This window comes from Rousettus aegyptiacus, unplaced genomic scaffold, assembly GCF_014176215.1.
Source record: "Rousettus aegyptiacus isolate mRouAeg1 unplaced genomic scaffold, mRouAeg1.p scaffold_m13_p_2, whole genome shotgun sequence".
Lineage (NCBI taxonomy): Eukaryota > Metazoa > Chordata > Mammalia > Chiroptera > Pteropodidae > Rousettus > Rousettus aegyptiacus.
The window spans coordinates 154,983,487-155,006,043 of NW_023416295.1; the positions used below are offsets into that span (position 1 = coordinate 154,983,487).

General features: G+C 33.2%; 1 protein-coding gene across 1 annotated transcript in view; it reads left to right on the top strand.

Annotated features, from left to right (window-relative positions):
- The window catches only part of LOC107501673 (ovostatin homolog 2-like), a 44,606-nt gene extending 26,012 nt beyond the window's left edge, over window positions 1–18,594 (top strand). Inside the window, exons 22-36 of the mRNA XM_036237698.1 lie at window positions 146–197; window positions 998–1,081; window positions 1,794–1,970; window positions 2,746–2,827; window positions 3,440–3,596; window positions 5,483–5,557; window positions 6,388–6,553; window positions 7,744–7,955; window positions 8,927–9,136; window positions 9,577–9,701; window positions 10,734–10,824; window positions 11,204–11,272; window positions 11,875–11,977; window positions 12,693–12,768; window positions 17,659–18,594. Of these exons, the coding sequence (XP_036093591.1) occupies window positions 146–197; window positions 998–1,081; window positions 1,794–1,970; window positions 2,746–2,827; window positions 3,440–3,596; window positions 5,483–5,557; window positions 6,388–6,553; window positions 7,744–7,955; window positions 8,927–9,136; window positions 9,577–9,701; window positions 10,734–10,824; window positions 11,204–11,272; window positions 11,875–11,977; window positions 12,693–12,745 (1,656 nt within the window). The 3' untranslated portion in view covers window positions 12,746–12,768; window positions 17,659–18,594. The remainder of the gene's footprint in view (window positions 1–145; window positions 198–997; window positions 1,082–1,793; window positions 1,971–2,745; window positions 2,828–3,439; window positions 3,597–5,482; window positions 5,558–6,387; window positions 6,554–7,743; window positions 7,956–8,926; window positions 9,137–9,576; window positions 9,702–10,733; window positions 10,825–11,203; window positions 11,273–11,874; window positions 11,978–12,692; window positions 12,769–17,658) is intronic.
- Window positions 18,595–22,557: the final 3,963 nt, after the last annotated feature.

Here is a 22,557-nt window from a genome sequence, read left to right on the forward strand (position 1 = left end):
TATAAACAGAAGAGGGCAATGAATGGATCTTCTCCTGGGGACAAACATTTCCTGCCTATGTAAACTGATGCTTAATTACTTTGCCTTCATGGAAGGATGATCCAGACTCATTATTCTGTGCTTGTCTTTGTTTACTTTTTGACAGCCTGAAGGTATTGAAAAAGAAAAGACTGAAAGTTTCCTTATCTGTACTAAAGGTAAGGGAATCTTTTAAGTGGTCCAATTAGTTCTAACAAAAATTTATCAACGGGGTCAGTTTATTTCTTTTCTTCCACTTTAGTCCACTTGATGTACTGAGTACCTCAGTGATTTCATTCTAAATACCTACTGGAGGATTATTTTATTTCATGACCTATCTTCATTATATAATTTTAGCAAACAAAAATTATTTATGAGATTTTTTTTTTTTAGTTTGCCCATAACATTAGTATGCCTCAGCCTATTTTTCCTATCTTGTATATTTTTAACTCCTTTTGTCATATGATTGGCATAAATTTAGACAGTGGGAAATCAGGGTTATGCCTAAATAGCACATAATGTAACTTCTGGTTTTTTACTCTTGGGATGAAACAAGTTATAGATAAATCATTGCCCCTCAATTGCCTCTTTTATGGTAATCATGAGTATTGTTTTATCTGGATGATTATGATATAATTTTAATGCCTAATAGGACTCTCAAAACTTTATCTTTTTATGTACTGTTTTATATGTAATAGTCAGTAGTTTGTTTTACATTTTTTCCTATATATAAATAATTTAGGCATTAAACTGATGGAAAATAGGAGTCATTATCTAACACACAGATTTATATGCCATTTTCTGAATGTATTTTTATTTGAACTAAATTTAAACCTCAATTTCATCTCTTCTAACAAGCAACTTTTAAAATAAAAATAAATAGGTGAATACATTTCCTAATATGTCTGTCCTACAAAACTTCTGCTACTTTTTTATAAAAGGAAGTCATCACATTATTTTATCAATATTTTCTTTCCAGGTACCAAAGCCTCCAAACAGATAATTTTGGATTTACCAAACAATGTGGTAGAAGGATCAGCCAGGGCCTTTTACATTGTTGTGGGTAAGCTGGTTAAATTTTGTGTTTCAAAACAATTTGAAATTTTTGATTGAGGTAGTCTTCAAAATCTTTCTTAAAAATAACAGGATAAAGAGGTTTTCTTATGATATCAGTTGGAGAGAATTATTGTTGAGGATTATCCTCTATGCTTGCTTCTGTAGGGGATCTGAGGAAATTACAATACTATTTTCAAATCTCCGTCCCTAGGAAACACTTGTTCTGGTAGATGATAATTGGTGTTTGGAAAACAAAGAGTTCTATTACAGCCCATTAATCTGAAATATTAAATTTCCCTTTGGAGAATCAGAATAATCTTTGCTTGTTAAAGGTGCTGGACATTTTCTCAGTAATAGGAGAAATCTTTTTCACAAAAGTTAAATATCTTTGTCTATCATTAAGACTTTTTAGGAAGATATGAATTATACTTTATAGTTCATAAGGTTAGTTTTACAAAAACAAGCAAGCAAGCATTTTCTTCACTTGCTCTTCTTTAGTAATGAAGTTTTCAGAAATAACTTTCATACCAGAAACCCCTTTAACATCACCCTTTATGCCTATCTCCTCTTTAGAATTACTTCAGAAAAATATTCCTTATTTCCACCTTTTAGACTCAATTTTTAACATTTTCTATTTCCCCTGTGACTTTTATCTACAGTTATTAATGCTGAGATGCCAGCTTTAAGCAATGATAACCTTCTGCTTTTCCTATTTCTAGGGGATATTCTAGGACTTGCAACGCAGAATCTGGAGAATCTTCTCCAAATGCCTTATGGATCTGGAGAACAGAATATTGCTCTACTCGCATCTGATACCTATGTCCTTGACTATCTGGAATCTACTGAACAATTAACAGAGGAAGTTAAATCTAAGGCTTTATTTTCCTTATCTAGTGGTAAGAAGATTTAAGTAACTTCTGCCCATGAGAGATAAAATCACTCATTACCGATAACCAGATTTCAAAAAGTTGTTATTATGAGGTGATCTCGTAGGGAAAAAGTGGATCTGAACTGACACACTCTGTGTCTGAGCTGCTTTTTCTTTTTTTGGTTTTGGCATTTGGGGATTTTTTTTTTTTTAATTTTAATACCTGAATGGTCATTTAAGTTTCACAATTCAAAACTGTAACATTTCCAAATATGAGCTCAGTTTTTTTTAATGCCTATAATTTTGCCAGGCTTCCTTATTTGTTGTTGTTGCTCTTAATAGTAGCTAGAAATGGTTCATTTATCAACTTCCGTGTTTGTCTTTCGATTGTATTCCAATGCAATAAAGAGATTGGATTTGAATGTAGAAAAAGGATGTATAAACCTTGTAAAATGTGATGTTAAGAAAAAGTCCAGGGGTATAATTTTAGGGGGTTTTCTTTTCAGAAAGATAACACTGAAGTAAAATAACCTTAACAGAAAAGTATTAAACAATTAGTAAATGTTAAGTATTGAACTAGGCTTAGTCACATGTAATTTATTTGCCATTAAAACCGAATAAGGGAAGAATTTTTTCTTTCATTATGGATAGAGAACCTGAGTCTCAGAAATTAAGTTGAAATGATCATCTTAGTAATTTATGTCTGTTTAACACCAAAACACAGAATTTTCACTACATCATTTTTTTCTTTTAACTTTCTTAAATTAAAAAAAATAATAATTTTCTACAATGTTGTATTTTAGGTTATCAAAAGCAGTTGTCTTTCAAAAACTCCGATGGCTCCTATAGTGTGTTTCAGCAGAGAAATCAGAAAGGAAGCGTATGGTGAGACATGAACATTTTATTTTAAATAATGGAGAAATGATCTGAGGAGGGCTTATGAGAGAATAAAGGGAGTTGAGTTAGCTGGGGATTTAAACACAAAGTGAGTGTCAAGGTGAATTTACAGAGGCAAATCAGATAAAACGAAATCTTTGATTATTTCCACTCTCATACAATATACCTCGAGTCTCATGGCAAATTAAATGACAGCCCCTCTACTTCCACAGCTTATTAACTCCATGGAAAATACTACAACTTAGTCTGCACTTCTCAGAGTCCCGTATAGATTCAGCAGAGTAAAACTATAAGGCCCCAAAGCATCCAATTACACCCGTTCTCTCTCCACATGTGGATAGTCTAATGAACTGTATAGCAAGAACTTTGGGTGCAAACATGCTGGAAATTATCTAGTCTTATTTTCACATATTGCTATTCAAAACATTTAACTGATCCAAAGGAAAGAGCCACTATCAATAAAGACTCATTACAGTCAACTTTGGACAAATTAGATGCATCCACTACCCAAAGGGAACAATGGTAATGAACCTGTTGAGTAGCTGGCATCATCATTTCTTTCTTATCTAACTTTTGTCTAACTGGTGATTTGCACTGCAGGCTCAGTGCACTTACTTTTAAGACATTAGAAGGAATGAAGAAATATGTTTTCATTGATGAACAAGTTCAACAACAGACCTTAATCTGGCTTTCAAGCAAACAGGAAAGCAATGGCTGCTTTAAAAGTGATGGCAAGCTTTTTAACAATGCCTGGGAGGTAAGGGATTAAGAGAAGCAGGCTTTCCTTGCTCCTTTGCCTACCTGTTTTCTTTACCTCTAGGGAATATTACCCCTTTGAGTCTACTGCATACATGTTAAACACAGTCTAGATATAACTCCTCACAAATCTATTGTGTTTAGCCCTTTCCAAAGAACCAGTCTCTGTCAGTAGATAAACTGGAGATAGGGGAGAGGAGACAGAAAAGGAACCCAGAGAAGAAATGTAAATTTAGAGCCAGACAATCTGTTAAGGGAGGGGAGCTTGTGTATGGCAAGAAAGTTCTGCAATAGTATCTAGTAATTTACATTGTTTCAATGATCACTCTTTCAATAACCTCTCAAGTCAAAACATAAAGGCCTAGCTTGCCCTTGTTCAAAACCCAAATGAGATGAAGTATGTCCTTGAGAGTAATCACTCCTTCCCTTTTCCTGTTCATATTTAGATAAGTCACTACCTAAGGCATTCTCCCTTCCTTCTGATGTCCTTCCTTCACCTCCATCCCATCATCTGTGTCCTTTATTATGTTCCCCTGGAAACAAAATACCTGATTATAATGTTGTGGCATGCCCTGATGTCCCTGAAATATCCTGAACTTTTCCTCTATGTCCTTCATAATACCACTCTTAGTCTTGGATTTTCTAATGTAAAGCTTACCCACTTCAAAATATGGATGAATGGCAACTCTGAATGGTATTTAATTTTAATGTGAATTGTTTTCAAATTGCTTTACCATTATGGAGTGTAGGATATAAATGTCTTTATGTTATTCCAAACCCATCCCTTACATCAGGAGGACCTGAAAGAAAAGACAATTTATTCCTCTATGAAAAAATCAGAATTTGTCATGTTCCCTTCCAAACATCTCCAGATCTTTCTTGTTGGATTCGTTACTGATCGCTACTGCAGTTTGCCTGATCTTACCAATTCTTCTTCTGTAATTGTGTGTGTGCATGTGTGTGTGTGTGTGTGTGTGTGTGTGTGTGTGTGTTGAATTGGGAAGAAGAAAGAAGCAAGGGAAAGATAAAAACTTACAATGGAGAGAAATGATGATAGAACTTTCTTATAATTTAAGTATTCTTTGGGTCCCTACTTTTTATTTTAGTATCCACCATCTGTAATTATTTATATCCTGAAAACAGAGCTCCTCAGAAATATTCTTTTCTGAAGAAAAGAGAGGGTCATCTTTTGCTTAAATAGGTAAAACAAGTAGTTTATACTAGATCAGTGGGTTTCAAATACTGTCTGGATATTATTTGCATCAGTACATTAGAACACCCATTAAAATTTATTTCTCTATATCTCATTCCTGACTTCTTGAATCAGAATCTCTTCTGTGGATTCTGGTTGATTTCATGTTTAAGTTTCCTAGAGATTTTTATGTACAGTCAGTTTGCAAACCACATCATTTATAAATATTTTCCTAAGTTTACACTGGAAGAATCTGTAAGATCTGACTATCGTTGCCTCCTGGGATCTTTTCCAGAGATGTTCAGAAAGCTTCGCAGCAACTTTCTGTTCCATCCCATAAGAAATTCTTTGCTTGCTTTTTCAAATTAATACCAAAAAAAGTAAAATATGACTCTTCATATGAATTGTTTGAAATTAAAGCTTAATTCCAGGCCACATAATACAATTATATATGTCATTAAGTATACTTGAGATTAATTGTATGTTTTATTCCATTATTGCATTGGATCTTGATGGATTCTTGCTCAGAGAGTTTGGTTATTTACCATTTAATTTAAAATTTACCATTTAATTTAATTTTATGAATTGCACAGTAGTTGCTCCAGTGTTCCTTTCATACCTAGTTTCACTTCGGAAGAATAGTTGTTCTTTTGTGCTCTACTATCCTGTATGACTCATTGTTCCTTTGTATTTAGAGTGGAGATGAAGAGGACATTTTACTCACTGCATATATCATTGGAGCATTTCTTGAAGCCGGGCTCAATTTCACTGTAAGGATGCCTATCATCTTTTAGTTTCAGTCAGCTGAATGCATTTATTAAATAGACTGTAGATTCAGAGTGATTTGAAATTTTTAGACTCAATGAAACATCAAAAGAACACTTTATTCATTACCTCTCTTTAAGTTCGTGTTACTCAAAACTTTTTTCATGCATCTAAATCTTTGATGAACACTATTGAGTTTTTCCCTAGGGAGAGCATACATATACACACGTATGCAAGTTTTTCATACCATTTCAGGTATTTACAGATCTCCTGACGTTCAGCCATGAAATTCAGATTAAGAACCCGTACTTTAAGTATTATCGTAACCTGTGTTCTGTTTGTCTCACCAATTCAGTGTGCAAATGTTTCAACTTAAGTGTTGGCTACCTCCCAATCCAAAGGTCAAATTATCTGATTGCAAAATCTACTCCTAAATCAAATACTAGAAAATTTCAGGGTCATCAGCATATCTCAGAAATCATCTTTAGAAATATAAGCTTTTATTTTAGGTGTTGAAATATCTTAGGTGTAAAAATAAATTTACATTCTTTGCTGCATAGAAGAAATTTACATTTTTAACTAGACTATGACTGATCAGATATAGAAGCTGCCATTTTCATACTACCTAACTTTCATTTCTTAAATACTAGTAATCCATTAATATTTATTTTAATGATATGTATAAAGTATAATGCATGTGTATATAAAAACAGGTTTGTATGTAAAATATACTTCAAGGATACATTATGTAATATAGAGAATAATTAGTTTAAATATTCAGCAAATCTATATTCATGGGATTATTTTAAAATGCATTGTTCTTTTTTATGACTAGTTTCCCATTCTACGACATGGGCTCTTTTGTCTAGAGGAGGCACTGGAAAATGGTGTCACCAATGGCTATACTCATGCAGTGCTAGCTTATGCTTTTGGATTGGCTGGAAAAGAGGGGCAAGTGGAATCCTTACTCCAGATCCTCGATCAATCTGCTACAAAAATAAGTAAATATGATTATTCACTTTTGCTAATGAAGATGGCCTTGAGAATAAAGTGAGGAAAATTAGTGAGCAATCATACAGGAACCCTTTTCACTAGTATGTTTGTATTTCTCTTATGGAATTTCCAAGTGGCTTTTTTTTTTAACTGGGTTTATTTATTTATTATTAATTTTATTTTTCAATAATAGTTGATATTCAATATAATTTTACATTGGTTTCAAGTATACATAACTGTGGTTAGACATTTCTATAATTTACAACGTGACCCCTCCCCTTCGATAAGTAGCTACCTGGCACTATCCACAGTTATTACAATATTATTGACTCTATTCCTTGTGCTATACTTTACATCCCCATGACTAGTTTGTAACTATCAATTTGTACTTCTTAATCCCTTCACCTTTTTCATCCAGTACTCCCATCCACCCGTCTCTGGCAACCATCAGCTCCTTCTTTGCATCTACAAATCTGTTTCTGTTTTGTTTGTTCTTTTTTTGTTGTTTGAGTGGACTTTTATCTTTAAAGAATATTATAGGCTTTCTGTTTCCTGCTTTTATCCCCCCTAGTTTCTTCGTAAATGAGTGAAATAAAGAAAATCAAGCATAATGACCATGCCATTAAAACCGCTTGTAAAACTTAATTACATACCATTTTTGACCTTAGGAAGTTGCTATTTAAAACTATATCAGTTTCTTAAGGCTGCCATAACAAAGTACCATAGACTGAGTGGCTTAAACAACAGAAATTCATTTTTTTCATGGTTCTGGAGGTTAGCATTCTAAGATCAGGGTGTCAGCAGGTGTGGTTTGTTCTGAGTCCTCTATTCTTATTTTATAGAAAGTCATCTTCCCTCTCCATGTTCAGTTTTGTTTGTTTTGTTTTGTTTTGTTTCTGTGTGCATGCATCCCTGGTGTTCCTTTCATGTATCCACGGTTCTTCTTTTGATATGGACACCAATCATATGGTATTGGGGCCCACTATACTGGCCTTATTTTAACTTAATCGCCTCTTTAAAGGCTCCATCTCTAATTAGTCACATTCCAAGGTTCTGAGGAGTAGGGCTTGAAAATAGGTATTTTGAAGGACACAATCCAGCCCATAACAGAGGCCAATAATGATATTTACAGTATTCTTACATTGTTTAATCAGTTCTCTTCATAGAGACTGTGTGAAATTTTTTTCCTTTCTCTCAGATAACATGATATACTGGGAAAGAGCAAAGAAACCTAAGACAGAAGCAACCCCATTCTTTATTCCTTGGGCACCTTCTGCTGAGACTGAGAAGACTTGTTATGTGCTATTGGCTCTCATTTCCCAGAAAATGCCTAATCTCACCTATGCTAGTAAGGTTGTGCAGTGGCTTGCCCAACAGATGAATTCCCATGGAGGCTTCTCTTCCACTCAGGTGATTGGCGTGAGTCTGACATTAATAACAATATATTTAATGCAAAAAGCAGTACTCTACGATAATTTAGACAGCAGAGGTAATTATAGAAAACACTTTCTGAGATGAGGAATATTTCCTGTTATAAGTTTTATTACATTTAATTAACAATTTTTTATTGGGCAATTCTTGTGTATCAGGCACTCTACTAAGAATTCACTATATACAAATGAATAAAATGAAGCCCCTTTTCAAGGAATTTATGCCTGATTTATATCTCCATTCACACAATAAATATAGAATGTAAGTCTAGAAGAAATTGTTGTCATAAGCATCAGTCTTGATGATAAATTAGATATCTGATGATACTATGGATGAACCACATACCAATTAAGAAGAAATGTCTCTCTATTTCTGTGGTCTGCATATTGTGAAAAGCAAATAAAATGAATGAGTAACAGAAGAAGTGATTATGAAAAACAATGATGAATGTCTTATCAGAAAAAAAAATTTTAATACAAAGAAATGTAGTTTCATTACCATGGGAAAAATCTTTACTTCCCTCTTTATTTACCTTTTTTCAGTCTTAGTTTCTAAGTGAAACCATACATTAGTGAATCTCCCAACATCCTTTCTGGATTCTGACTTCCCATCTTTGAACATAATTGTGTATAAGCATTATCCAAGGCAGCCTGATTGTATAACACCTTTAATTTTTAGAAAATATTTGGCACTATTTTCAGCATCAAAGATTATACTTTATAAAATCATTTAGAAAACTAAAATCTAAGATTTGTGGAAGAAAATTAATTTAAATGGCAATGATCAGCACAAGCAAATATATTTTTCTATTCTTTAGAACATTGCTTCTTGCTGTTGCACTGACATGTCTTACGAATATTCATATGAATTCATATAAAGTTCAAGGTTAAATTATGATTAATATTACAGCATAACAAAACTAGGATTGTTGCTTGTACTGTTTTATGCAGGACACTGCTGTCTGCCTTCTTGCCATAACCCGCTACCTGAAGTTAACCTTCTCTAATGATCAAAATACTGTCACCTTTAGCAGTGAAGAATCCAATGAGATTTTCCAGGTTCACAGTGACAACCGCTTACTGGTCCAACGTTCAGAGCTAACAAAAGCACATGGACAATACACAGTAGATGTGGAAGGGCAAGGTTGTGTATTTATCCAGGTAACAGAAATCTACCTGAGGGGGAAATGAATGTTTGCCAGAAAAAAGTCAGACTGTCTACTCGGTTATATGTGAAGTGTTATTTTATCATTTTGCTTGTTTCCATGATTAGCTTTATTTTTTCTCTCATTTAAAATTTCTACTTAATAGCTTAAAATGCAAGTTATTTAATGAAGAGATATTTACTCTTAAAGATAACTGGGTAACTGAGAAGATTTTTTGAGGAATAGAGGAATGTCACTGTTTGAAAGTATTCTAATATTTTTGTTAAATTATGTTAAAGATTATTGTATCTTCTGAAAACTAAACAATTTTAGTGTTATTCTTGTATAGCAAAGATTTAAAATAAAGTGCATTGATAAAGAAATAAGAGAAACAATAAGTTCAGGTTTTACTACAGGATAAATAGATGAATTTTCTTATAATTTGCTCTTTTCTAGGCTATCCTTAGGTATAATGTGCTACTACCTAAGAAGGCATCTGGATTTTCCCTTTCCTTGAAGATGGCAAAGAAAAACTCTTCAGATATATTCCGGAGTAATTTTGACCTGACAGTGTCTGTCAAGTAAGTGCCCCATTTTACTATCAACTCCCAGGTTAGAGACAGAGTAATATATATAAAAAATTATTTTAAACAATCGCAGAATAACAAAATATGAATAATGGTAATCATGATGAGTTCACTTACTGGTGTGTAATTTCTATAGCATAGTCACTTTATAGCTCTCTGTGTAGACATCACAATTTAGTACACTTTAATCAAGTCAGAGCTAAAATTAGGCAAGTAAAATTTGTACTGTATGCAAGTATAATTTGCAAGCTTCTGCCACACCAATATTTCAGCAATGCTTCCATTTGTATGTATATCTGTGTGTGTGTGTGTGTGTGTGTGTGTCTGTGTGTCTGTGTGTGGAAATACTGTCAGTTTTTGGCGATGGAAGTTTTATTTTTTGTCCTAAAAACAACCACAGGTAGGTTGATAAGAGAAAACCTACAAGTGCTTATTGCATAACTATACAGAGCAAAATTTTAAATATTTATTTTTCCGAGTAGAAAAACAAAATAATTCTCTTAAATTAAAATATAATATATAGATGCCAAAGAGTTTTAACCTTAGTTAATATGTGAGGAAACACTGAGTAAAATTAGTTTGGAGGATTTTCTTAGGATTTCCAAATGATAATCTCATGAACACAAGAGCTAAAATCAGAAGTAGATACTTTGTGAAACTCTTAACTTCATGTCCCAACAATGTTATTGAGTTAGGGACATAACCTGAAAGCTCTCTTAGGGACATGGCTATTCTATGGTTCTACCAACATCCTGATTTTTAAGCAAAGATTTCCTTTTCATGTTGTGCAAACCTAAGACCACCACAAGTATGTGTACTATCAGCGTATGTTGCTTTGTATCATCCGTTATCATTCTCGTTGTCCCTATTCTCAGATGTCTTAGAATGACTTTCTTCAGGTGTTTTCCTCTTCAGCTTTGCTTCCAGACCTATAGCCAATTAGAAACTATTTGCCCTTCACTCTTGCCACAAGATGTCACTTTTCTAGACTGATGTCTAAACTAGTGTTTTGTTCTTAAATTTCAGATACATTGGAATCCGTAATAACTCCAATATGGTTCTTGTTGATGTAAAAATGCTGTCAGGATTCACTCCAGTCATGTCATCCATTGAGGAGGTAAGTAACAGAAGCTCAGTTTCAGCACACACACACACACACACACAAACAATAGTGAAGTAATTGGTTAACAAAACCGAGCTACAGAATGCTTCATTTAAACAAACTTATTCTCAATTCACACTTTTATTTTATTTTGGCTGTAACACTGGAGGGATGATATTCTTCATTTGTAGTAATTAAGTCATTATTCTTTATAGTTTATCATCTATTTCTTTATTTAGTTTCTACTTGTGCTTATGAAAGCATCATGGCACAAGGGAACATGTCATAAGATATAATCCTGACAATTGGTTAAATAAAAATTATGACACATTTAGTATTGGAATGGCACTCTGTAATATTTATCCCCCATGCCTCCCTGCCAATATCTTCAAAGCTTGAGAACAATGGCCACGTGATAAAGACTGAAGTCAAGAATGACCATGTTCTTTTCTACTTGGAAAATGTAAGTTGAGCAATAACTTTTCTTCCGTGACATTCTTTTCTTGAGAGGGTAATTAGATAATCCTTTTTTAAAGACACGCAGGACAGGATTTGTCAAAAACACATATAGGACATTAAAGATGATTGGTGTTCTGTTCCACTGATCATCTTCCAATGTTATGTCACGTATGCCTTGACTATATGACTAGATAATTCTTACGTTTGGAGACTAATTTACCTGTTTTTCATTCTTCATGGCATCTAACACAGTCTGGTCCAGAGTAGATGTATAATTCTTTTATAGTTTGACATGAACTCCAACGAAGGCTGGTGTGAGTTTTAAAGTCATCTTTTCTATGTGTGCCTCGTTACCATTCACATAAATGCTTGTATTACTCTCCTGCTTTCAACTAAATCCCTTGCATCTCAATACAAGCCATGGAACATAGATTTTTATACAATTTAATGTTACCTAACTCATTATTTCATCATCATCTAAGATTATGTAGGATATTGATATCTTGGATCTATTTAATTGGGTAGATCATGAATTTCTGAAGATAATTTGCTCAGTGATTTTTTTCCCCAGCAAATCTGCTCTATTTGTAATTTGTGTTTTTATAGGTTTCTGGTACAGTAAATAGTTTCACTTTCTCTGTTGAGCAAAGCAGCCTTGTGTCCAACATTCAGCCAGCCTCAGTCATGGTCTATGATTATTATGAAAAAGGTAGGGAAGCAGCAACCACGTTCTAAAGCTATCGAACATGATATCTATATCTAAGATTCCCTGAGCTTTCAGTTTATCCAAAATCATCCTCAGTCTACGAAGACTAAAAAACAAATGATTTTGTTTTATATATTGATTTTTTTTTACTTCATGATATATCCTCTGACTGGACCAGTTTCCAGTTAGTTGGTGTTTTTCAACACATAGAATCCTTTTGATATAATGTGCAAGAGCTCCCCACCCCTTAACTTGAAATAAGAACTATTTCAGGTCTTTTATTGTTGTCGTTGTTGTTGTTGTAATGGCAAAACTTTCCGTTTCATGCTACCTCTATTAACTTGGATTTGAGAAAAAGAGTGGGCAATATTCTGAAATGGTATAGGAAAATGTTGATAGATGAGGTTCTATATAAGTTACTAAGATGTTATAGGGACCATAAAAATTTTCCCTGGATTGTTAGTGCTATTAGTTTCCTGGTGAATGTTTTACAAAGTTTGTCAAGAAGTATTTGAATTCCAGTGAACATTAACTACTTGAATGCACTTCATCAAGTGCCTTAAATTTTAGTGATATTTTTTGGATTCAGAAAACAGAAGTGACTGACTCTCTTGCAAAATACTGAAGAGACTAGACGCACTGTATCTGTAATTGTCTGACATAATCGGATTATAGAAATTTGGAGATCTAAAGGATAAATTTTTCCTTTATTTTCTAGATGAATATGCTATTGTTTCTTATAATGTCAACAATGTTTCAGTTTCCCAATGAGACAAAACAAAGCACAAGTAAAGGTAAGGAAATTATATACATTGAAGACCATTGAAAACATATCTGATAACAAAATGAAAACCTAAAAATAAAACAAGGAATGAAACAAAGAGAAGTCTCTAGTACTTTACAAGATTTGCATAGCTATGTGCACTAGATGAGTATTCTGATAGTATTTCAGATTTCATTAGTTTCCTTAAAATAGTTTTAAAAGAATATACAGCTATATATATGCCTTTTTGTAAATCTCTCATTTAAAAAAACTCATTTTTGTTTTATAAGTTGATAGATTATTAAATATGTATATTCATACACATTCATGTATATATGTATATGTGTATATTTGTGTAGGTAATATGTATGTTTGCATATCTATACATTTATGTATATGTACACATACACATTTATTTATTGTTTAAATGATGTTTTTAAATCCCAGGTGGAAAGCTATTTACTTTGAACAAACTCATTCTTCTATACCAAACCTGGAAAAACATGATGAATAGTCTGCTATCTGCCATGACTTCTTTTCAAATTGTATTTCTTTATTGTCTCATTAAATACTGTGATTTTACATCTGAGTCTATGATTTTTATTCTTCTAGTACTTTGTTCATAATTTTAATTTTAGAAAACACAGGGCTTCATTTGATAGCAACTCTAGAAACTTGCTTTATTGTTGTCAATCCTAAATTGAAGTTTTTAGACATTATGGCATACCAAATATGGAATCTCCTAACATTCAGAGAAAGAGAGAAAGGCAAAGTTGATGAGGGAGAGAGAAAGCGACTAAGTTGAAGAGGACCTCATGTGAGCTCAAGAAAATAAAAATAAACACATAAAAAACAAAGACACACAGACTCTTGTCAGTAAAAGATCATCAAAGAGTGGGGAGGATTATTTAGAGTGTCACAAATGATCAATTTATTTGGGTTCATGTTTATTATTGAAAGGGTAATTCAGAGGTATTTTATCTTTGTAAAAATTATTTTATTATTCTGAACTTATCACTTATTATTGATAAGCAATGTCTATCCTTTGCTTAACTTAATACTATTATGATAGCAATACATTAATATTAAGAAAAGAAAGGAAACAAAAATTTCTCTACTAATTTTAACACAAGCTTCTGACTCTCCTAAGATACTTCTACAGTCAATGAAAAGCCATAGATAATAGTTCCAGATATGGACTTAAAAAATTTGGAAACAGAATGCCTGAGACTCCATCAATATTCAACAAATTTAAAACATAATGTTTTAATAGAAGATGGTTAAACTTATTTATTTTTGTAGTCTTCCTGTTCAATGTATATTCTAATACCTAAATTACATCTGACCCTTAATAAATATTTATTAATTATTTTATCATAGATGGACAGTTAGTCCATGTCTGGTGCTATAAAATTTTACTTCACTGTGTTAAGAATTCCTTTATACTATCTTAGTTCTCCTATTTTACCAAAACATGGCACATCACATGTATAGATAAGGCATCAGTATTCACAGTTTTAAAAATACTCAGGCTCTATAGTTATTCAAGGATTCTACAAAAGGAAAATGTGACTCTTCTAGTATGATTTTTGCTAAAGGTTCAAGAAACATTAAGGGAATTTACTTTGAGGCAAATAATATCTCTTGGTGGGAAGCTTTTTTTCCCAAAGTAAACAATTAATTTTTAGTCCTTATTTTACTCAACATGTATTCAATAATTAGACTGCTCACATAATAAATCTGTTCCTCAAAGTATAAGCAAGCAGGGAAGGTATGTAGAGTCAACTATTTGGTGTACATCAAGAGAAAGTCTGATTTAATGTTTACATTTGCAAATTTTTTTAATGTCACAATGAGTATAGGAGGTAACAAGAAACTGAGATCAAAATACCTTCTAAAAAATTGTCAAAGACAGTAGAGGAACAATACCGCTTTGTTACTTACCATTTTTATTGAAACCTCTCTCCAGTGTATTTTGGACAAAAAATAATAATAATGATAACAGTAATTTCCCTGGTCCAAATTTTAACAGAAAATGCAGCATAAGGAACATTCCAGTTGAGGAGTATTGAATGAGAAACGTGAGCTTTGATATGAGTGTGTGTGTGTGTGTGTGTGTGTGTTTAAGAAGTGATCTTTAGTAAACCAGAACACCATGAAATATTTCATGTAGGTTGTATAGTACTGATTTGGATGAGGCTTGTGTTATCAAAGCATTCGTTTGGCACTTGCTTCTCTTTCCCTACCACACAAAAGTACTTTCAACAATGGGAATTAATTCCATCTATCATGTTCCTATATAGTAATTACACATGTTTTTTTTTGTATTTTGAAATAAATTATACATATATTTAACTAGTACTTGAGACACTTAGCATCCTTTTTACTGTCTTCTAGAAATCCTATCTTCTTTGGCCTCCTCCTCTTTTCATCAATTTTGTTTTCTTTCTCTTTTCTTTAGTCTTGGCTTATTTTCATTCATTGTTTTTTATTTTCATCATCTCTTAAAGATTTGATTTCTTTCTCCATAATATACACATTTTTCTTCTCACTTTCTGAAAACTTACTAACTTTTTTAAGCTCCACTTGTTTTCCCAAACATAAATATTTTTCTTTATATTTCTAGCAAGCCTTCTCTTCTCACTGTACATACTTAAAATCATGATTTAAATTACCATCTGTATTTTTATGATTTCCAAATATATGCCTCTATATCTACATTTTAGCCCCATATATGCCACTAATTTCTGTGTTCTTTAGCACAATAGCGTACAGCCACCTGAATAGGATTCATCATCTACCCCCAAACCATCTTATCCTACTGAGATTCCTATCCAGTGTGTAATAATATCACCAAACAATCATCTTAGTATCAACATTAATTCCTTTCTTTTCTCATGTCTCACATTCTATTAATTACTCTTTAAAAGCGATAACTATTGATCCACCTCCTGAATGACTTATGGATCCACTTGCTTTAACCTACCACTGCTATGCTGCCTTAGTTCACATCACCAATCTTGAGGGTTTATTGTGCTAAGCACTCTTATAGATGTTTTCAATATGAAAATAATAAAACGAATGAAAATGATAAAAATGGTTGCCCTTTGGAGCTTACACACTAACAGAGGAGACACATGTAATACAATCAAACAATCTATATAGACATAAAATCAACATAATAGATAAACAATATGTAGAGAATTTGAAGATGATACATGTTGTAGATCATAAAAAAAAAAAAAAAAATAGAGGTAAGTAAGAGGATCTAGAATGCTCAAAGAGATAAGAAGGGAAAGACCGAAATACCAAGTAGCGGACCGAGAGTCCACCTCACTGAGGCAGTGAGATTTGAGGAAAGTTTTGAAGGAGGTGAGAGAGTTATCCACATAGATATCTGAGGAAAAAATATTCCAGGCAGCAGGAACAGCTAGAAAACATAAAGGAGAGAAGGTAGGGCATAAGGTAGAAATGTGTCTTGTGTGTTCAAGGAGCAGCCACTAACACAGTGTGCCATAACAGAGAGCAAAGAGGAGCATATGGTAGTAGGTAAGCACATGGGGATCACAATGGAGAGACAGAATAAGTAGGGGGTTGAGGGTCACTGTTAGGATTTTAGCTTTCATGCTGAGCAAAACTGGGAACAAGTGCAAGGTTCTACACAAAGGAGTGACCTGCTCTGGTTATGTTTAGAAATGATCATCTGGCTTCTGTGTTGAGAATAAGCTACAGGAGTGCAAAAGTAGAAACAAAGAAACCTGATAGAGGCCATTGCAGTAATCCAGGTAAAAAATAATGCTGGCTTGAGCCAGGGTTGCAGCAGTGGAGATGGTAAGAAGTGCTCAGATTCTAGGTATATTTTGAAGGCAAAACCAACAGAATTTCCTGATGGACACAATATAAGGAATAAGAAAAAGAGTGATCAGAGATTATTTCCATGCTTTTGGTCTGAGCTACTGGAAAATAGAATTGTCATCACATGAGCTAGCGGTGGTTGAAGTAAATTTTGGGTAGAAGGTGAGGAATTCGTTTTGTATCCAAGGCCGAATACAGTTGACCCTTAAACAATGAAGGTGTTAGGGGAGCCACCCTCCACTCTCACACACTTGAAAATTTGCATATGACTTTTATTCTGCACTCTGCTTTTGGCATTATGGATTCAACAAACCAGGGCTGGAAAAAGCACTTTCCATCCATGGTCGGTTGAATCTATAGATGTAAAATCAACACTTACAAAAGGACAATGGTACTTAATGAAAAACTCTGCTTATAAGTGGACTCGTGCAATTCAAATCATATTGCTCAAGGGTCAACTGTTCTCAAGTGGAGATATCAAGTAGGAAGTTGAACAATCAGTACAGGAGTTTGGGAGAGGAAGCTATGAATTAAAATTATAAATTTGGGCAATTTTAGCACAGAGACCCTGGATGGGAGGGAATTACTCAGGCAGTGAGCTTGGATATAGAAGAGAACAAATAAATTTGCTGTAAGACACTTGAACATCAAATAGTGGAGAACAGGTAGGTTGAGGAGGACTCTGTAAAGGAGACCATGAAGGAGAAACCGATGCAGTAAGATGAAAACCAAAATAGTGTGGTCTCCTGGAGGCCAGGTGAAAAAAAAATGTATTAAGGAAAAAGGAATGAACTGTACACTGAGTGCTGCTGACTAGTCAAGTAAAATGAGAACTGTGAATTGATTACTTACTTAGAAAAACATTACTCGCAAAGGGATATCATATACCAAAGTAATTTGCATTCATTCTTCTGAACCATTGCAACATATGTATTAAAAGAGTTGTGAATTTTTTTTTAAACTTTCTAGGTGCCTGGGGTGTTTTAAAAAACATAGATGGTGATGTCTAACTTAGAGGAATTCAATCAGAATTTCCCTTTCTTCTTCTTCTTCTTTTCTCTCCCAGACTCTCTTTCAACGGAGGACCTAGACATTCATTGGCTATGAGGCTCCAGCACCGGGGGACCTTCTTGTAACTGGCTTGCAAAGAAAGGAAGAAACATTCTACGCACAAATCACCTTCTTAATACACTAATGTTTAAAAAACAGGGTGAGTGAACCTAGTTTCCTTTGGGCTACAACAAAACTATACCTTTTTTTTTTTATGCCAAGAGGTTGCATTGACTACAAACCTTTCCTAGCGAGTTGCATTCATTCCCAACCACCTCTCACTGAAAGCTTAAGTCTGCCTCTGCTGGCAAAAAGATTCTAGAAAATTTTAAAACTTGCTGTGCCAAAACCAACAGGTTTATGGACACCTTATTATGATCAGGAATGGTAATTCAGAAGAGGTCACTGCGAGCTTGCCACCCCTGACAGTGCCCCACCACAGCACGTACTCCTGTAGGTCTGCACACAAAGAGAAATCTGAAGGGAGAAGACAGATGATTGTGGCTGACCATCTACTGCACAACATATCTGCCTGCGGGGGATGTGGGTGGAATTCTGCATAAGAACAGGTCCTGCAGAGGGAAGAACAAGTTCTTATTTGTTACCTGCCTCACAATAAGCTCCTGGCAGATTTTCTCTAAGCCTGTTAGCCCCTGTCTAAGAAGAAATGTTACCTAACACTGAATGGTATGTAAAGTAATGAGAGTTAAAGGTTGAAAAATGGTTAAGGTTTTTTCCAGGAGTTTCATATTTCCTTAATATTAAATTGATTAATACCACCTGAAGAACCATACTTAAAGAAAGGGAAGCAGAAAAGGTGAGGACAAAGGGATGAGCAGGTATATTCCAAAATTGACTTTGGAACAGATAAAATATTTTCACTAAGACAGAGAACATGATTTTTTCTTTTTTTTATTTTTACTTTTTACCTACTTACTTTTTAAAAATATATGTTGCCTATATTCTCTTCAATCATTTTTTTTATGGTAGATGAAGTTAAGTGGATATAAAATATGTTCATATATTATATACGGAAATTTTCAGTGGAAATAGAAGTACTCCATTTCTATTAATAATATTATTGAAATATAGTCAGAAGTTACACAGATTTGAACATATGTCTTATTTATAGTTTACCTTGAAAATTACTTGCAGATATACAAACCATTTAAAGAGAAATGAAAATCAAAGACCCTTCATACCACCATTACCAGGGCAGAAGAAAAGTGGTATTCTGAGGAAAATGTCTGACTTTAAATGTGATTATCAAAGAAAGACTATAAATAAAGGTGTCCATGACTCATTCTGTGAAATTAAAAAAAATATATTACAAGAAGCTAACTGAAGAAAACTTGAAAAGAGTGAATTAATAAAGATTAAACTAAAACTAAATAAAACATAAAACCAAACTAAAAAAAAAAGCAGGCAAATCTAAAAGTGAATTCTTTGAAAATAAATATAAAAACTAAAAACAACATTGAAATGAAAAAAGATACGTAGCTTATGCCTATACATAATGAAAAATTTATGAATGGAAAACCTAAATTCTAGTTGGCCTAAGACCCACTGGCTTATGCCTGTTGTCCTCACTTAAATGATTATTAATAGTGGTCTTTTGCTCTCAAAAGTCTTAAATTGGGCAATAGAATATATAGTTTCCTTAATTACAAGAGATTATTACAATGACTATCAGGAAAATAATCTGAAACTAGAGGGAAAACAGGTATTTCCTAGTATAAAATAAATGACTAAAATTGACCCAAAGGGAATGGAAACCTGGAATAAGTACCACAGAAAAGGTTAGCAACTTAATTTTACTGATAAAGGCACCTACATATGGTTTCCTAACTGAAGTATATCTGACCTTTAGTGAGCAAGAGACTTCCAATAAGATTTCACCTCCACTTCACTGTATGAAGTCAACAAAATGCTGAAAACCAGAGATATGACTTCATAAATAAAAACTAACATCAACATTAATTATGAGTGTAGTTAAAAATTTTAAATAAAATGTTATCAAGTATGATCTAGTAATATATCAAAAATCAAGTTCTATTTATAAAATACAAAAGTAATTTAATATTTAGACATCATTTAATACAATTTATGTCAATAATGTACATTGGATTGATTATTCATGAATCGGAATTAGAGTTTCTTTTAAAAAGATATCAAACTTAGCAAACAAGAGATTTTGCTCTAACTTATAGCTGTGTGGTGGCAAGTAAGTAGAGGGTCAATATAGAAAACATTAAGATATATTTACGATGTTTCAGAACTTAAAAGGAAAACTAAATGTATTAGTAATGCACCAATCATGATATTTCCATCACAAATATTTCCAGAGAGTTGATCTTCTAAAAGTAGTACTAATTTCATAACATTCAGGATATTTGAAATAAGTTCTTCCTGGAAGAAATGAAAAAAAGATATTCAAATTAATTATATAGCTCTGTGTTTTTATGGACAGCTGAAGTCATGGATAAGACACACATTTCAGAGACAAAGTGTGACAAGAAATATTTTCCTACTTGTTCTAAAGAGTATGTTCTACGCACTCTCATGGTATTTCAGAGAAGAGCTCAATAGGCAAAGGTTGGGATTTGTTAAGACTTTCCATCACAATACTGAGAGTGTGTGTATAGACGAGAAAGAGAAAAACTCAGAAGGATGAGAAGAAGCAAGCAGAAAAGAAAAAGCAGGAGGGAAAAAAAAGTTGAAGGAAGGTGAAAAGCTGGTATATGATCTACCTTCCAACCTTAGGAATGCTGAGGATTTTATTTTTGGTCAAATCTTCCTTGACACACTAACTTAAAAATGTATGACTACACCGGATCTAAAATAAATGAAAATCTGGATAAGGCTACTCTGTATTCATTGTCAGGTTTATTGAGTAAAGAGTAATCTGTGGTGATGAGGTATAGACAAGTAACATACAGCTGGAATGGACATCAGGGAAGGTGATGTGACTAACAGAGCATAAAATCTTAAAGTACCCAGAATTAATGGCTGCCCTGAGCTGAAGTGGTCTGAGCCAACTCAACACTATCTATCATGACCCCATGACCATATGTGTCCCAGTTGCTCCACGATTTGGGAATGTCAGAATGCTGTTCCAAAAGATGTTGTTTTGTCTGTCCTACTTATTTTCACATAAGCAATAAAGCCCCTCTAGTCTCCGCTGTGATTAAGTCAGGCACCGGCCTAAAATATAGGATCAATTCAGTTAGCAGTTTTAATGAGTCTATCATTAATATTTCCTTTAAAATAGTTCATGTCTTTCCTATTGCTTCAGAATATAAATACATGTGTTAATATGTTTTAAACTATTGGTAAAGATGAGAGATCATGGTAAACATAGTCCCTAACATAATTTTGTTTCAGGAAGTCTTACATTGCATTTCTAAAATTATACTCTGTGATGGCACTTATCAAAGCTTGATCAAAAGTTGGAAATTTGAAGTGTATATCTGTATTTTTGGATTTCCACCTTAATATCTTTTATTTTTATTTTTTTTTCTGAGGCAAATCCCTTCTCCTATTCTGAGACCTAAACACATCACTCCTTCCCAATTTACTGACACTTTCTAATTCTTTTCTTTTACATGCAAACGTTGACATTTTAATTTAAAAGCAGAATGTGGATCTTTACTCCTAAAAATACCTTTTCTATTTGTTAGTTTGCTTTAGGAGACATCAGTGATATTTACTTGGGATCATTTTTCTCTGAACTTCAAACTCATTTTCTTCTCAAATCCCTTTAAACTTGTAATTATTTAGTTCTCAGTCTATACTTATTTTCTAGGTCAGTAATTCTATTTTGAACTAGGCTTAATCTATTTTTTTATTTTAAATTAATGGGTTTGTTTAATGATGTTATTTAGCCCACTATATTTTAATATATTTATTTTATCATCTTATTTCTCATCATTTTCCTTTTTTTAAATAAACATATTCTTGAGTAATTGTTGTACCTAATTTCTATTCTTATTTAATAGTATGCATGAACAAAACTTTCTTTTAATATCCTTATGTCTGTTATCTTTCTAATACTATGGTTTTTATTTTCTGTATATAAAATAAAACTACAGATGAATCTCATTCATTAAAATAGATTTATTAATCTCTTAAAAAGTTTCAACAATAATACCTTAGAAGGAAGTATTGCAGGAATTAAATAATGCTTCAATATATGGAAATCAATTGACATTATCTGTTCATGTAAATTAAAACCATAAGAAAAAAAATTTCAAATAATTCTGACAAGTTTTAAAGAAAAAATATGACACTACAACAAGCTTCTGATTTTTAAAAAATGCTTATTAAATTAAGCACAGTGAGGTGCTTTTAAAAAAAATACATCAATTTATATAATACAGATCCTTTGTTTCAAATTTTAAATTATTTGTAATAAAATAATAATCAGCTGATTTCTAGCTACCTACGCAAAAGATCCCTGTTATCAGAGATCATTGTTAGGGAACGAAAGGGCAGTCTGAGCTGCTCCAAAGATTACCACTCTTGAGTCCACTTACATGGTTTAACACTGCTAGCTACCAAACAGTCAACTTGGCTGTGGTAGGAGTAAATGTCTCAGGGGTCTTGTGAGAGATTTCAGGTTATCGACGTGTCTCCTTGCCCAAAGTGAAAGTCTTAAACGGTCCTCGCAAACTCAGTATTTATAGTCTCCTGGTCATAGTTGCATTTCTCCATGTTCTTATCCCAGCAGGGCATCTCCTCAGCAGTGGGCTGCTGACTGCCTATCAGTGTCATAAGCAAGTGAATTAAAATAACTTCACTAAGTCATAAACAAATAAATTTGAAATCATAGTAAGGCAATATACAATGGAGCTGCATGGAAACTTGGTGTGTATAGGGAGTGGAGAGAAGGGAGGAGATGGTCTTTCATCCTGTA